The sequence below is a fragment of the Falco biarmicus genome, chromosome 10 (genome assembly GCF_023638135.1).
Source record: "Falco biarmicus isolate bFalBia1 chromosome 10, bFalBia1.pri, whole genome shotgun sequence".
Lineage (NCBI taxonomy): Eukaryota > Metazoa > Chordata > Aves > Falconiformes > Falconidae > Falco > Falco biarmicus.
This window is the reverse complement of record NC_079297.1, coordinates 11,341,035-11,357,884: the sequence shown is the minus strand read 5'-3', so window position 1 is coordinate 11,357,884 and position 16,850 is coordinate 11,341,035. Positions and strand designations below refer to the sequence as shown.

General features: G+C 48.8%; 1 protein-coding gene across 1 annotated transcript in view; it reads right to left on the bottom strand.

Moving 5' to 3' along the window:
- Window positions 1-12,063, bottom strand: part of GNAS (GNAS complex locus) — a 158,502-nt gene extending 146,439 nt beyond the window's left edge. The window contains exon 1 of the mRNA XM_056353649.1: window positions 11,747-12,063. Within this exon, the coding sequence (XP_056209624.1) occupies window positions 11,747-12,002 (256 nt within the window). The 5' untranslated portion in view covers window positions 12,003-12,063. The remainder of the gene's footprint in view (window positions 1-11,746) is intronic.
- Between the last annotated feature and the right edge of the window lie 4,787 nt (window positions 12,064-16,850).

The following is a 16,850-nucleotide window of genomic DNA, read 5'->3' as shown; positions in this document are numbered from 1 at the left end:
GCCGGTGGCATGGCAGCACACAGGTGACTCACCGTTCCCACTGGCTCCAAGGGGATGGCTGACACTACCCTTGCTGGTGTAAATAATCCCATTGAAACTGCTGGGACTGCTGCGGAGTCTGCAAGACTGAAACCCCTGGTTTGATCAAAAGGCCAAGAATGAAATTTCACCCGTTTCATCCATTTGCTAATCAAACAGGCCTGTGCCAATTGCTCCTGACTTTCCAATAGCAGTGCACGTGGCACTTCTGGATACAAGGATATATGCGTGTCTAAGGGCTATCCACTCAAATTTTATGCCAATTTTTGTTTTGGGGAAAAACAGACCAGAACGAACATTTTCCTTGGGAATATTTGAAGTGCTTTTAAAAACAAATACATATTCTTCTGAAATAGCTGCAAATCAAGTCCTGCATCACTCACCACCTAAAACACAAAACGCTACAGATGAGATTAAACTTCACAGAAGCTGAGAGAAATGAGAGCACAGGTAGTGTTAAGGAAATCAGGCAGAGTGGTCTAAAAGGTATTTTTTCTGTGTTTTTAAATCAGCAGAGAAAAATAGGGTCTATCAAATTGTGAATTTCCTGTGTGGAGATAAGGCAGGGAAAGCATCAAGACAGTATTTCACGCAGTATTTTTCTTCCAAGCACACAGTTTTAACTGGTATTTATAAAAACCAAAATCTGAATGCAGATTTTCAGCTCACAATAGTGTACCCTTCTCCTCAGTGTCTCCAATTCCTCCCCTTGTAAAATCTCAGTCCCACAAGTCCCCCAGCGCTCCAGGAAACCTCCCAGCTAACCAGAAATCCCAAGATTTCAGCATGAAAAACCACCAGGAAAAATGCAAAACAAAACAAATACAGCCCAGAAACAAAAAATTTTGCTTGGTGGGGGCTGGGGGAGGGAAGCGGAAGAGGTTGCGGTGTAATGCGTGATGAGGATGTCACTGAGAAAAAGAACGATGAACCCCATAAAGTGCTTTATTTTTTCCTCATTTCCACAGCAGTATCTCCCCATTGAAGCTGCTGATCATCCTGAGCCCCGTGCCCTGCACACCTGGGGGGGCTGAAGCCCCTCACCGGGCACCACCACGGGGCAGTCATGCTGGAATAGCTCGGGAACAGGCAAGGGAAGGAGCTGCCGGTTTCCACTACAAGCTCTCTGTGCTCCAGGACTCAAACCTGTCTGTCATCTCCACCAAGGAGCCGGCAGGGCTCATGGACTCTGACAAAGCAAGCAATAGGACTGCACAGTTGTTGGTGCCCCAGCCAAACTGCCATAAGCAAAACTGAAGAGGCCCAAAGGACTAAAGCAGTTGCTTTGCTTTGACGCCTGAAACTGCTCTCCTGCAGTGCAAAGCAATATGAGAAGCTCAGAGCATCACCAAGTGTGTCTTCCTTGGAGATGGCAACTGTACTCCCCGAGTGGTGCCCAAGCAAGCAGATGTACTACAGGCATTGATTAGGGCACTCACCTGTACACTGAAATTAAACCCATAGCTACTCCTCACTTACTCAGCCAACAGGTATGAGCCTAGTTGTTGTACTGCCTCACAGTTCCTTTCATCATGTGAGGGAAGATGGAGGTGAAGACGGAGCCCCTTCAGCCCCCACGGGGATGCAGAGAACAGCCTAATCCCTGTGGTACTCCCAAGGCTATTTTTGCCTTGACAACAAGAGAAAGGACACAAAGTAACAGTAAAAATGTAGTTCTGAGGATATTTTGATGTGCAGTAATGAGAAAACAGAGCTGGCCTCTCCACAAACATATGCCAACTAGTCCGTGATGAAAAGCTTTACAACTTTCTTACAAACCATAGAGCTGGAGCCTGGAGAACCCCTTCCACCAGCCTTTGCCTGCTGTGCATGCTGGCACACAATACACATTCACTAGTAGGAAGACCACGATCTTAATTGTTTCAGTATATCAGGGAAATCTAAAAACCTCTGCAACATGACAGGAACAATTTATAGTCCAGGCTGACATTTCTGGCTGCCCCAGCCACCCATAGCCTGTGCTGAACCGCCCAAGGGAGCAGCACAAGCCCTACAAGCTCCTCCGCAATGCGACCTGCTCCTCAGTGGCCAGTAACAGCACCTGGTCAAGGTACTACCAGACTTCAAAAATCAAATGAAGCTCTCCACATACAAAGATTAGATTTTAAAAGTAACTTCTTTTGGATTAGTGTTCCTATAACTTAATGCAGAGGAAGTGGTAGGCACAGATGTGAGAACCGCTAGGGATGCGGGGGGGTGGCAGCACTGCGCAGGACAGCCCAGGGCAGGAGAGCGCTCAGAAAGCTAGTCAGTCACATCTGAAGTTGTGCTTTAAAATTAAAAGCCTCTTCCATGAAAATCCACATAAAACCACTCTTCCAGCAACACTGGCAGGAAGCCACCTTACACGTAAATCACCTTTGGTTCATGGGGGAAGCCGCAGGGGACATTCTCAGGAGCAGCTCCCACAGCTCTTTCCCACTGGTGCTGTGATAAACGTGATAAATGTGTTAAATGTGATAAATGCCCATTCAGGGCACACACAGGATGGGTGAGGGGTTGGGCCCTCCACTTGTTTTCTCATTTGTTTCTCCACTGAACTTGATATACTTCCTTGAGGTCAAAGTCATGAAGTCACGGTAGCATTGCTGTGTACAAACCAACCTGTGTGAAGCTGCCTGGGGTAGAAGCATATGGATTTGGTTCCTGAAAATAGTACTGAACACATTGACAACCTAGTGCTGAGCTCAGCCTTGTGGGATGGACACGTGCCAGGGGATGGGAGGCACCAGGTTGGTTTTGTTGGTGTGATGCCTATGATTTCTATATGCAGATTCCCCCTTGCAAGATTTATTGTGCTTAGGATGGAGAAAAGGAGAAGGAACAGTCCTTCAGTAGGAGGAAACACCTCTACTCATCCTCCAGTTTGGAATCAGAAAATTCTAACTGGGTTTTTCCAGGAGTTTCAGCACTCCCTCCCCTCTTCCAACACACTGCAGCAGACGCAGATGTGGCTGAACAGAACAAGACCATAGATTGTAAAACTGCATCTTATTCCTTGTTAGAAACCAAGCCATCCTCCTCAGCATCCACTTCCTTTGCTTGGCAAAACAAATAGCAGCTTTCTGACAGCTGTTTAACACTCTCTGCCTCCCCACAGTTCTCAATGCAAGGAATATTCATTATTTTTTTTTCCTTAAATGACATAGAAATCTTATAAAATGCTGCTCAGACACAGATACTGTGGATTTTCTTCACAGAGGGAACACTTTGGAGGAAGTAAAGAAAACTTCAGCCAAGCACAAAGCATCCATGGCTTGTTTCTCAAATGCTTCATTGACCAGGGGAACAATGTGGATTAGTCACGGAGTTCAACTTCTTGAGACATATGCTTCAAGTACAAATATCTAAAACATCATGGATTTATATGCCTGGTAACTGGGCTTTCTTATGAAAAGTATTGAGTTGTCCTCACTTCAGGGAATTTCCAAGTTTTTTTCTGGCTGTTTTTAAATTACAGCAATTAGAAGGAAATTCAATGAAATCATGCATACTTGTGAACAAGTACACTCCCAAATTTAAGGGAGCCGGGGAAGAACTGCCTGTAGTTAGAACTAACTGCACTCTTCAAGGTTTTTCCTCAATGAATGGGAACATACCTTATGGAGATCTGTGGGTATCCATAGCACACAAAAGTGTCTAAAACTACCCACATTTCTGCTGGGATGACTATTAATCCCTTGTTTCTGACACTACAGGTTTTGATCAAGCTAGGATTGCTGGTTAACACACTTTTCAGAATCTTGCTAGATGCCTGTGCATAAGTGGAGCTCTAGAAGCTAAGGGATTGTCAGCATGAGGCTGTTCAAGGGCAGACAGCACTGGAAAGGCAACAAAATTTTGTGCCAAGGTGGCCCACACTTCCATGGAAGAAGCTCACATGGACACAGAGCAATGGGGATTAGCTTTTGCAAATACCACAAAGCCCACCCTTTTGAGTCAAATGCTGTAGCCAGGCTCTCTCTCCTACTGTAAGGTCCAACCCTGCTAATCAAGATGTTGAAGAAGCAAGTAGTTACTTTTAAGGAACAACCAGAGGCCCGAAGCCTGCAAACGGCAAAAAAACCCAGTGATTTCTGGAAGTCTCTTGAGGTTACAGGAGATGCCATGAACAAACCACCAACTAGTACAAATGCTTGTCGCGCTAACACTCGAAAGCATTACAAATTAAAACATCAGTCGCTCATTTCAGCAGTGCTCCTGGCAGACTAACATGCACACAAGTCCTTCTAGTTTTGCACGGAAATTTTTGCAGGAATGATGACACGCCTGACCACGATGGTGTGGTGTGTATTTAGAGTCAAGGGGCAACAGCATTGTACAAGCTCAAAAGAGAAGCTTCTCATCCCTCTTTCTCAAGGAAGCCACGTAAAGAACAAGGGTTAATAGGGAATTATTAGATTTTTCTAATAGGAAAAAAAAAAAAAAAAAAAGGTAGACATCAGGTATGAAAACCAGAGTCCCTAATGCTGATTGCAGGGGCTTCACTCAAGGAAGAAAACACCAAGGGAAGAAAACAGAACTCCCCTAATCCAGATATTTTACCTGCAGGCACCTGCCAGTCTTGCCTGAGCTGCCCCAGGCGCCTCCTTAAGGCAGCACACACAAACACAGCTCCAACACCTACACTGGAGACAGATGCTGAGAACTGGAGAGAATCTGAACCACGCTTCTGTAGACAGCTCCAAAACCTTCACAAGTGCCTCACAACTCAGGAGGGGTTTGCTTGGACTTTACTACAGCAGCAATGTTATTTTTAATTCACGCTTTAAGGCACTTGGGTCTCCTCTCTCTTGTCTTCCTGGTCCTTTATTTTCTTTTATTTATTTCCAAAGTATTTTTTTCTTTTAAAAAGCACCAGATTAGGTTCAGTCCTCCGCTCTCTCATTTCTTCATTGCTGGTCTTTTCCACCAGCTATTCCCAACCATGACACTGCCAGGTCTGGAGAAACCCCTGCACAGGAGATGGTGCAACTTCAGAGGTCCCAGCGCAGAAAGGAGCCACCAGTTGCACAAAAGCAATCAAGGCATTTTGTCCGCTCAGCAAACAGATGGTGCTGACTCAGCAGCAGGAAGACAAGCTTCTGCCAGCCCTGTTGCACCAAAACCAGCAGCAGTTTGAACCTACCATGCCAGCCGCTAATTAAAAATGTAACAGCACAGGTGAGACCTGAGCAGCACCCCCTAACTGATAGTGCGCTCAGCAGGTAACCTCTTCGTAACTATAGAGATTTTCACAAATTTGCCTTTCCATTTAAAGTCAGGCCAACCATTCACACCCAAAACCCCTCTTCCCTGACCTCTTCCTATTCCCAAAGAAAAACTTCACAGGACTCAGATGCCCTAATAACAAACCTCTGACTCCAGCCAACTTGTGTGCTAGTTCAGTCTCCAGGCAAGAAATGTAGTGGTTTCACTCACTGCTTGAGTTGCTAGTAAATGCCATAGCCATCTTTTTTACAGGTAGAAAGGAAAAGCCGCTGCCTTCCTTCAGAATATCAGAGATGGAATGAACAGCTAAAAAGCAATAGTCAAAGACAGCACTGCTAGCATGGTTTTCCCTTTTTTTTTTTTTTTTTTAAAAAAAAAAAAGTCTCTGACAACTCTGGAATTAGGTCCATGGCTACACATGAATGTCAGCCTCTCCAGAGTGATGGGTGATGATCTTTATCCTACCAGGCATGTAATGAGTAAAAATAAAGATTACTATTAACACAGGGATAGCACATATGCTGGGGAAGGGGAGAGAGGATGTACATTTACACTGCTGTGTGACTGCAAAGATGTTGTTGGTCCTAGGGACCAGGGGATCCCCCAGACTTCTCACCCCCTTCCCACAAAAATCCATGCTTAACACAGGCACCGAGCACCCCTTCAGCATTAGCTGTAACTGTGAAAGTAATTACTTTGCCGTTTCGATCTCTGTATAGAGAGCATCATCCTAGCATCAATACAGCATGGCATCCATTAGCAGCCCTTCACTGTAACACTTTCATAGCAGTGCTGCTGTAGGTTTCCTAACACCTTCTATTGCCAGACCCTGTTTGAAGCAGCTCAAACTTTGCCAAACTTCAAATATGCTGGCTGAAGCTCTCCACACCATGTGTCTGCCTGAGGCTAATTACTTTTTTATGTGGAGGTGGTACAAGAGAAAAGTCAAGGTCAGGAGCTCTTAATGAAAAAAAAGAACAAAAAGCCACGAACAAAACCACCAAAACCACAAAACCAAAACACAAAAAAGCAGGGAATGATGAGTAACTTGCCTGTCTCCTTTCTATGCAATTTTAAAATGGGAGCAGGAGAGAATCTACTACACTAAGTGACGTAAAGCACAGAGGTGCCAGTGCTGAAGACACTGCCTTGGTCTGAGGTTAAGCAACTATTCACCAGCTCACATCACAGGTCCTGGAGCCGGCATTGCTTGTGTACTGGGTAAACCCTGTTAAAAGTTTGCAAAGCTTTCCAGGTATTTTTCTTCGGAGTAAACATGCTCCAGACCCAGATGATCTCTGTTTACCAACTGAGCAGGCAGCACTCTATGCCATAGAGCACATTTTGTATACAGCAGTGGGAACCGGGTAGGACACATCTTGCAGAGGCTCTTCGATGTAAAGGAAGACCCATAATTAGCACACCACCTCCCGGTGTCCACAGCAGGATCCTCATGTCTGCACTGGAAAGTCCTGGCCAGATAAAAACCACAGAGATTACTATGTCCAAGCGTTCTTGTAGTGTCTGGTAATTACTGGGAACCCAACTGGAAAATATTGTAATTCCTACACCACTAATGACAGTCCCTTCAGAGAACCACCGCATAGTGCTGCCCTGCCAGCTGCCATCGCAGTGCACAGCAGGCAGGTTGCTCAGCAGAGCAGCCTGTGACAAGGTACTCTCATCGTAAGCATCCCCTAGGATTGAACCCAGGGTTTTTTGGTTTTCCTATTCCTGCTCTTCTAAAATGGGAAATCAAATACCAACTTGGTACAAGATTTTTAATGTCAAAAATCTTGTTTTCAAGAATTCAGGAGCGCCAGGATAAAGGTTCCCTCAATATTTTTAGTCTGTTCTGTATCTCTTTTGCACAATCTTCTAATAAGCATCATTTTTTTTGCAGAGCAGCTCATAACACGAGGCACAAGAAACAAAATCAGTTCTAAGTGAATGAAACTATTGTCAACAGAGACAAGCTCTTGCGAGATGGAATTTCATCAAGCCCCAGAACACACGCCTATCTTTGTAACTTTGTAAGATTTAATGGCAAACTCCACATTAAATGCTGCTTTGGGGAACCAGACCAGCTCCTGCCTGCCACAGAGCTGCCCTGGCCCACCCAGCAGCATGCAGCTTCCATAGCGGGCACCCATCGGCGCTGCACTTCAGAGCATCTAAAGCTCGCACTGCAAAGTGCTGTGCCTTCACAGCCATGAGGTCCATGCTCTAAGCACATGAAGTGTTACTAAAAAAATTAAAGTTGACTACTACAGCAAAAAAAAAAAAAAAATAGTGTTAGGCCAAGACGGGGCATTTCAAATCAGTAGTAGCTTCAGACAATTTTATATTTAGTCTTTAGTGGTGCTTCCCTCTCTGGCATCCACAAAAGAGAACGATAGCACCTCATTTCACAACAGTGCCATGCACTGACATTTACGAAGCATTCAGTCCCTGCAGTGATCAGAACTACAGAAAAGCCCATGAGGAGTTCAACAGTTCTTTATTCAGTGCAGGCTACGGACAGTGTGTCATAAATAGGGCACAGGGTGACACATTGTGTGAGGAGGATAAGAATATTGAATAGCTACTCATTCACTGCACAACATCCATCTTGTGCCCTGAATGAAGTACCAGCCCTGTGGAAAAAAAAAATACAATGTAAACCATACAAGACAGTCTTTAATTATATGGTATGGAGGGGCTTACCATGCGGCGTACACACAGGGTGACTGTGGTTAGTCTTCACGCTGATATGTCCTAGCTTTTCAAACTATGTTTTTCCTCCTGTATAATATATTCCCCCTATAAAAACTCAAATCTGCATGCCGTGTATTCATATTTGTACCAATATGGACATTTCTGTTCGAAACATTTTTACTTAAGCACTGATGTTCGTTAAGATTCAGAATGGCCATTATTTAATACATTGTAGTTTAATATAAATGCCCAAGATGACAAGCACATGTATCTAGATTGCTATATTGACAGCCGTGTTTCCTTTTCAGTATGGAAATAAGCTACAAGTACTTTCTACACGGGTAAGAATTCAGCCTGACAGAGTGAAACATCTAAGTGCACAAAGACTGTCAAAGCACGGAGAGGAGATCAGCCCAAGATCACTCTCTCCCAGCAAACCAGATCACAGAAGAAGAGGAAGGTCACGGTAAAGCAACACATACACCAGGAGAGCTGAGCAATAGCTCTCAGTTTCGGGCCGAGTGGGTATTTGTTGGAAAATACTAACTTATCAAAAGCATTAAAATCCCTCAGACAGGACTACAATTCTTGCTTTCATATATTTGTTTTAAGATAAAAACACAACTGAAGCTGAATTATACTTTCAAGTCTTAAAAAAAAAAAAAAAGAGAGAGGAAGACCCACACTACTGTCACTAGTGAGAAAGCACACACAGAATGCAACTGTTTTATGGCAAGAGTTTAGAATCCTTTCCCCCATAAGCACACATTATTAATTTTAAAGCCAGGATTGTTCTCAAACAAAAAAACACCCCCATGCACTGAAAAGTCACCTTCCAATACCCAGCAGTAACCTTGAACTCGTAATATGTTGCCAACATAACAATTGTCATCCTTAAGTTGTGCCTTGTACGGTACACTAAAATCCAACGAGATTACACCTGATTGTGCATTTTCCTTTCACAAAAACTACTGCACAAAAGCAGTAAAAATACTCTAGTGCAAGCAAAAAGTCAGATTATGGCTTCAAAAACAGAGCAGATGTAAGATCATTGCTCTACTGAATTTAAGAGAGGCTTCAGGAATCGGGAATCCACATTAAACACCCGCAGTGATGCGAAAGGACTGAAAAAAATGGTGAAAAAACCCTAAAATTGACAGGACATACAGATATCCACTGAGTAACTACACCCATGCACTGCACATCCCTGAGCCCTCAAAGTGAGTAACGTCTTCCAAAAAAGGAACTGAAACATCAGAAGGTAAGTATCAGTTGTGCTAGAGAGCACTAACCTGAGGGATACCCTGAGCAACAGAGTAGAGCATATGGCTGTGAAGTATGTTATACACACACTACGGCATCAAAACACATGCAGGCACGGCCACCTGTGCCTTTGCACACTCCCTGTGTTCTGCACAGCCAAGCACACGACAGGAGAAAACACTCTAGATTTGCAACACAGCTTTGCAGTCCCTGGAAGCATATGAGCTAATGCAGCTGTATGCTGAAAATAATCCTGTCTTAGGGACAGACCAGCCCTGAAGCATCAGTGCAGCTTTCATTTAAGTTTTGTTACCCTCCAAGAGCAGCCACCTGTGCTGTCCTTTGCTGTCCATGCCAGCGACACACTCCCACAGGAGCCCATCAGCCTAAAACGTTGGGAGTGTAAGTAAGAAACCATGAGTAGCTCCTGCCACGGAGCCTTCAGCCCCAAGCAAGGAGATATCCCTGGCCTTGCACTTCTTCAGTCTTTTTTTTTTTTTTCCCCCCACCCTAACTCCATTCCTTGGAAGACTCAGGTGCAGCTTTAAATCCCAGCTAGATGCTCCTGCCCCCCTCATTCAATATTCCTGTCCTACATTATTTGTACATGCAATCCATAAGCATCAGGCGAAGTCTCAGCACAGAGATGCTCAGCTGGGGCAGCAGTATCTGCAGATGTACATAAAGTCTAACCAAACATACCCTGAACTTTTTACAACAGTTGAGAAATAGAAAATTCACCAAGTAACAGTGGGCATGAGATGCAGGGGAGAAGCGGCAAGGGAAGGAAGCTAACTGGAAAAATGACAATCCCTGTGCAAGGAGCAGGGAAATGGGTCTCTCAATCATCCCCAGATTTACAAGAGGGCCAAAAAGTGACTTCCTGCTATTCAAGTCCAGGCTGAAATATAATAAACCACTGCCAACATAACACTGACTCATATCCATCAGATTTATAAATCAGTCCTTCGACAAAGAATGCTCTCTCTGTTGCCTTCACCAGAGATAATTTCCAACTGCTAAGATATGTTGTTTAACCACCCAATGTTTCGTGTCATTTCTGCCAGAAACGGTTCTGCGGCACAACACGTTAGAAGCAATATTAAAAACCAGGCAACTGAAATACTGCCTACTACAAACACAGAACCCTATCAGATAGCCTTTATGGCTTAAAGGCTTGCAGATTAACATCAAAATTAGCCCTACTGGTGTTTTTTTTTCCTAATTATTTAATCTACAAAGAAAAACCAGTTCTCACAGCTCCTTCAAACTCTACATACTCTTTTTTTAAAAAAAAAAACAACAAACTACAACCAAAAAAACCCCCCTACTAACCATAAAATAACTTTTTTTTTTTTAAATACAAAAAAGCATAACCTGTGCTTGAAAGGAAAGCCACGTTGGTTAAATTCTTACAATGCACTCCCAGCACATGAGCTTTAGTCCTTGCACAAGTGATGCTCAACTTCCATGTCACAAGAGGAAAACACACCTTCACGAACAGACAGCGGTAGAGCTGCAGCCACATCAAAACAAGCTGTACGTCTAGAATAAAAACTTTTACCACTACAACTCAGGAAACTACATCCGATATTGTTTTCTAAAGCTCCTTAAAGTGCTGCTCCTCTTAAAGGCTACAAGCAGGCTGAAAAGGTCGGGGCCAAGTCCTGCCGTTCCTCACACCCGGTGCCACGTGTGGCTCGGGAGGCTCTTCAGTTACCTGCGGGCATTTGGAAATGTTCGCTGTTACTGTAAGGTGGTCAGAGCTCAGCCGTGCAGGTGTGCGGGGCAGTGCGGGCTCCCCCGCAGCCCGCCGGGGAATGGGGGCACGGAGCCACCTCCAAACCCTGACACAGGTCAGTGCATGTCTGCGGATGTCTGCTGGGGTACGGGTGGCACCGCAGCGGTTCAGGCACCGCACGGGCAGGTAACGCGAAGGTGCCTTTCCAGGGGCTGCCGGCGGGACGGGAGCAAGCGCCGCGCATCCCCCGCGGGCCCCGGCCCGCCCGCCCCAGCCTCTGTCCGCGGGGCGAAGGCAGCAGCAAAACCCACGAAGGCGCATAGAGAAACGTGGGGTCCCCCCTTACAGGGGCGCCGCGCCGGGTCGCTAGGCTGCGCCTCCGCGGGCCGGTGGGGGCTCTGTGCCCGCCGCCAGCCGGGGCGGGGCGGCACCTGCCCGGGCCCCCTCGGGCACCCGCAAGCGGAGCGGAGGCTGCCAGCGCCCGCGGGCCGGGCACGATAGCGCAGCCCCGCGCCGAGCCCCCGCCGCAACGGCACCCCGGCGCGGCCCCGCAGCACGGCGCGGCCCCCCGCCGGCCGCCCGCGCCCCAGCGCGGCCCCGCACCCCGGCCGGCCCCCGCCGACCCCCGCCCCGCGGCACCGCCCGGCCGCCCACGTGACGCGCGCCCCGCCCCGGCCCAGCCGCGGCCACCGCCCACTCCGGCAGCGCGGGGCACCGGCACCGGCACCGGGGCTGACAGCGGCTGCCGGGCCGCGCCCGCCCGCCCGCGCTCACCCAGCAGCAGCAGCCGGTGCGTCTGCTTGTACTCCCGCTTCTCCGCCTTCAGCGTCTTGTCGATGCTCTTGCTCCGCTTCTTGTCCGCCCGCTCCTTGGCCACCAGGTCCTGCCGCAGCCGGTGCCGCACCTGCGGGTCGCCGTGCTCCCCCGCCGCGGCCGCCGAGGAGGGGATGTCCGCCTCGCCGCGGCCGCCGTAGGGCGCGGAGGGGTGCGCGGCGGCCAGGCGGGAGCGCAGGCTGTAGCACAGCCCCATGGTGCCGGAGCCGCCCGCCCTACGGCGCCGCGGGCATGCTCTCGGCCGGGCCGGGCAGGGCGAGGCGGCTGCGCCCGGCGGCCTCTTAAAGTGGCCCCGCTCGGCCGGGGCTGCGGAGCGCGCTGCCCCGTCCCGCCCCTCCCCTCGGCCGGTCCCCCGCGCCGCGGCCGCCGGCCACACGTGATGCGGACATGTTTACCGTATTCTCTGGAAAGCGGCCCCCGCCGCAGCCTCCCGGCGGTGACGGGGGGGCAACGGCCGCCGCCCCCCTCGCCGCCCCCGCCCGTCCCCGCGGGGGGGAGGTGCCGGCGCCGCCGCGGCCGGGCCGGGCGGGGGCTCGGCTCGACCCTGTCCCGCCGGGGAGCCAGCGGGCCGCCCGGCCCCGCAGGAACGGCACGGGCTGGGTGAGGCGGGCGAGCCGTCGGTCCGCTCCGTTCCGCCCGTGCGCAGCCCCCAGCCCCCTCAGCTAACGCCGGGTCGGCCTGTCACCGCGTCACCCCCGCCGCGGGCCCGGCCGGGAGGGGATGCTGCGGCGGGCGGGGGGAGCTCCTGTCCGGTGTGAGCGGGGCGGCCGAGCTCCGCCACCGCCGCAGCCCCCGGAGACAAGGACGGGGCGCTGGGACATGCGCCATTTCGCGCCCCGGTTTTTCTTCCTGCCGCGCACACTGTGTTTGTCAGTGGTTTCTTGTTACTGTCTACCAACACCATCATCCAGTGAAGAAGTGAACGCTGGAGCTGCTCTGCCCCTCTCCTCCGGAGGCGCCACATCAGCCTTGTTACCCCAGACTTCAGTTTCGCCCCCTCCCTCGGTGGGTTCACCCGGCTGGGGGGCAGTGCTGGGGTAGGGGTGCCCCTCGGGCAGCACGCCCTGTGCCCGCGCTGCCAGCTCTGCCATGCTGTAGTTCGCGCTCCTCCGGCCAGCGCTGAGCAGCCACAACGCGACTAATGCTCTCTGGGGCCTGGCCACATCCTGCGCTCTGGAATCACGGCTCCCCAGCCGGCTGCCTGTGCTGTAGCCTGGCTCCTGCGAACAGCCTGGGTGGTTCTCACTGAAACCTCAGTTTCTCCTTTCGGTGCCTCCCCATGGTGAGTGAGAAAGCGAGCGCCTTCTTCAAAACCTGCACCTATGCGTCAGCAGGACAGGTTTGTTGAGGGGGCTGCAGGGACCCTCTCTTCCCTCTCTAACACCACCCAGAAGGCTGAGCACCTCAAACCCTGGGTGAATCCGTGGAGTGTTTCTGTTCAGGACTCAGCAGGATCGCTTTGGTGGGGTAGGAGCTGCCCATGGAGGTCACTGGTAACCAGGTGAGCTAGCCAGCTCTTGGTTTTGTTCCTTTTGTTACTCCTGGCCTTGGGACCTGGCCTTAAATCAACCCACTTGGCTTCCTGCTGAAGCAGAGGAGGCTCAGCACCCCGGGTCCTGCTGGAAGGCAGCGTGGTGCTGGCTGCGGCGTCCCACTGGGGCTCACCCCGCGCCCTGTCCTGTGGGAGGGAGCTCGGGTTTCTCTGCAGACAGGCTCCCTGGCATCCTGCTCCCACAGTGGTTCCAGGAACAATTAGCAACGGCAAGTGGAGATGCCAGAACAAAGTTCAGGAAATGTGTTTAAATGGTTTGTGAGTTTGGGCTCAGGCAGACACGAGCAAATGCCTCACAGTGGGAACATGCCCAGAAAGACCTGCATCTATTCTGTACGGAGGCGCTGTGTGTATGCATCCCTCGTTGGAAGGCTGATAGGTATTTCAATAAATTTATTTCTGTTGGACTCGCAGTCAGGTCTGGTAACTGATGGCCAGATTCTTACCTCTTACTCCTGCAAGCTATCCTGTGGAAAGTCAGTGAGGCTCTTCCTGGAGAAAGACATCACTTGTGCAAAGGGAGAGAACACCTGCTTCTTGCCATTTATTGCGTTGCCTATGTACCAGTCAAAGCACCTAATCAATACCCAGCTGCCTGGCTTTTACAGCAGTTAGTAAGTGTAGAAATTAAATCATTACACAACAGACAAGTTCACTTTACACATCACTATGAGCCCAAACTCCAGCAGCAGTTACTGCCTGTTGCAGGAATTAATCCATCTCACATCAGGCTTGAGATGCCCACATGACTCACGCTCTGTCTCCACTGCTGTAATGCCTTTTCCTCTGGGACTGAGAGTTCGTTCTTCTGATGAACACACCCTGAGAATGTAATATACCAAGAAAATGTAAAGGTCAACCTAGAAAATTATTAATAGCCGTTTTCTTTTTCTTTCTGTGCTTTTTTGGAGAGGCACTGGCAAGAGGAAGCTAATACTTACAGACAGGATAGTTCTCTGAAGCTAGGTTATGGGCATCTGTCAATGTGCCACCTCCAAAAGGAAAGGGAACTCTTGAGGGCTATGAAGAAAACAAATCCAATCAAATCAAAAAGGTAAAATGAGAAACTAAACAGCAGCATTCAGTCTATGAATTTGTTTCCCTGGCTCTGCAGGTAGACAGGCAGAGTTTTCCTGCTGGTGCAGTTCACAGCAAGACAAGTTTAAGAACAGCCCATCTTGAGTTTGTTGCTCTGACAACCTTTCCAGTGCAGGTGACAAGGTCTGCAGAGCACACTGAGCCTGTCTGCACCGTGACGGCCATCCTCTCCCAGGTTAAATCTGAAGGAGAAATCTGAAAACAAAGTAAGATTTCAAAGTGGAAGATAGGTTTTCCCTCATCCTATTATTCTAAATGCCTAGAATAACTCATAGAGCTTTGCAATTACTTGTTTCAGGAAATCCAAAATTTCACATCCTGGTATAGTCCTGCCTATGGCCCTCCCTATAGTTACAGCATAGCTGTAGTTACTCAGATTCCAGCTGTTAACATCAGGGGTGTGGTTTGTCAGCTTCCCAGCTTACACCAGTTTTAGTGAAACACCCACACAAGGATAAGGTCACATATTTCACCTGGGTAGAGAGTGCATGACACAGACTGTCAGCTTTGTGAAATCACGTGCAGTTTCAAAGATAGCAGGGAAAATTACCTCGAAGATCCAGCCATCTTGTGCCCTGTATGAATATTCTTCATCCGTGTTGTACTTGGAGCATTCATGCTGTGGGACAGATTCAGGTTTAAAAAGCACAGATTAAGTGGGTTTTGCAAAATGCAGTTAAAGAGTATGTTTCTGAAGGGCACTGGTCATATCCACAGGCACAGGCTATGTACCCACTCTGCCCGTGCACACCAAACTGTGCAGCTCATGGTGATGCCTTCAGCTTCATTCAAACTCCTTGAGTGACAAACACCGCAAGAAACAAACGTCTGTGTCTCCAAACTGAGAGCTTGTACAGCCCAGCCGCCTGCTGCAACAAGGCATGGCTGTGCCAGCCCCAGAGGGGTTGTTCAGGTCGGGGGCATCGGAGGGCTTGCTGGGGCGCTGAGCCTGTGGTGGTCCTGTGGCTGCACCAGACATCCCCTCTCTCACTCCCGTCTCTCCAGCAGCCAAGCCGAGGGGGGATGACTGAAGACCCTGCCTCTTCCTGACTCCCAGCAGGGAGGGCAGGGAATAGTTGTCCTTCCCCAAGCACTGGGGTGCATATCTCTCTATATTTTTATTCTGTTGTTTCTACCATCTGCAGCAAGGGGAAAAAAACAGTGGAGAGGTTAGAAAGCAGAGTGGGCCATCTGGGAATGCAAAAAATACCGAGGAAGAGAGGCAATAACTGTGAGACTGCAGCATTAAAAGAAGAGACATGGGCACATAAGCAAAACAGCTTGGATCAACACCAGGAAATATGTCAGCAGGAGAAATGTAAATGAGTAAAATTTGCATTTATTTGTACCTTGGGAGGGAAAATAATTGATTGAACTCAAACTCCCACCCTGGTTACTGTAAGTGATCTATACATGTAACGTTTCCTTCTTGTGGCAAAACACGGGTGCGTGGGACCCGCTGCTGAGCTCCTGGTGCTGCCCTCCCGCAGGCAGTCCTCTTCCAGCTCAGCTTTTCCAGTGTAGGAGGCTGGAGCCTGGCACCTCTGTTAAAGGCATCTCAAGTAAAGGAGTCAGTTTTTTGGATGGGCTCTGTGATTGCTGTTCACAGTGCGGTTGCAGCAACAAAGGGTGCTGAGCACCCCTGAAAAATAAATCGTGCCACCCAATTGCAAAACACGGCTTTTAAGATACCAGCAGAGGGATCTACGTTTGTGGAGTTTGTTCAGTGCCTGTGTGATTGAACACCCGCTACAGACAGCGAGTGTTTCCCATTAGTTTTGGCTAAAGCAGGTTCTATCTGCTTTCTGCTTTTCGTCCTTTGCTTCAGGTCAGTACTTAGTTTTCTGTCATTCTTGAGTTTCCTACACTGAAGTCTAGATTTAAAAGAGTGACAAAGTGCCTAATTTCAGTCTTTGATTCCTAAATCCTTGTTTAAGTATCCATCTAAACTGTTGACTTCTTGTCTTCTCTCAGAAGGTGTGAAAGCCCAGAGTTCCTGGTACCTATAAACACAAAGCCACCCTTGGTGGACTTGTTCTGTTTCTTAACTTAAAAGCCAGTTCATCTGTAAAATAAACATCATGATACACAGTTAAGGCACGATGAGTAGAATTAGCTACATTTTAATTGTATTTCAGATATAAAAAGACAAAGGTATTAGTGCTTCTAGCCATGGGAAAGCGTTCTGAAGACCTGGTCAACAAAGGCAGCATTGCTGTGACTGCACAGCAGCTTTCAGCTTCCCACCCCGGGCTCCTGAGGACATAGGCTGAACCTCCTTCATCAAGGAAGATATTCAGGTCCGTTCCATGTATAGAGAGGGCAAAGTCTTCATGTGGCGAGACCGGAGTGTATAGATATGGCTGTGGGAGGGGACAACATCCTGGTCGGAAT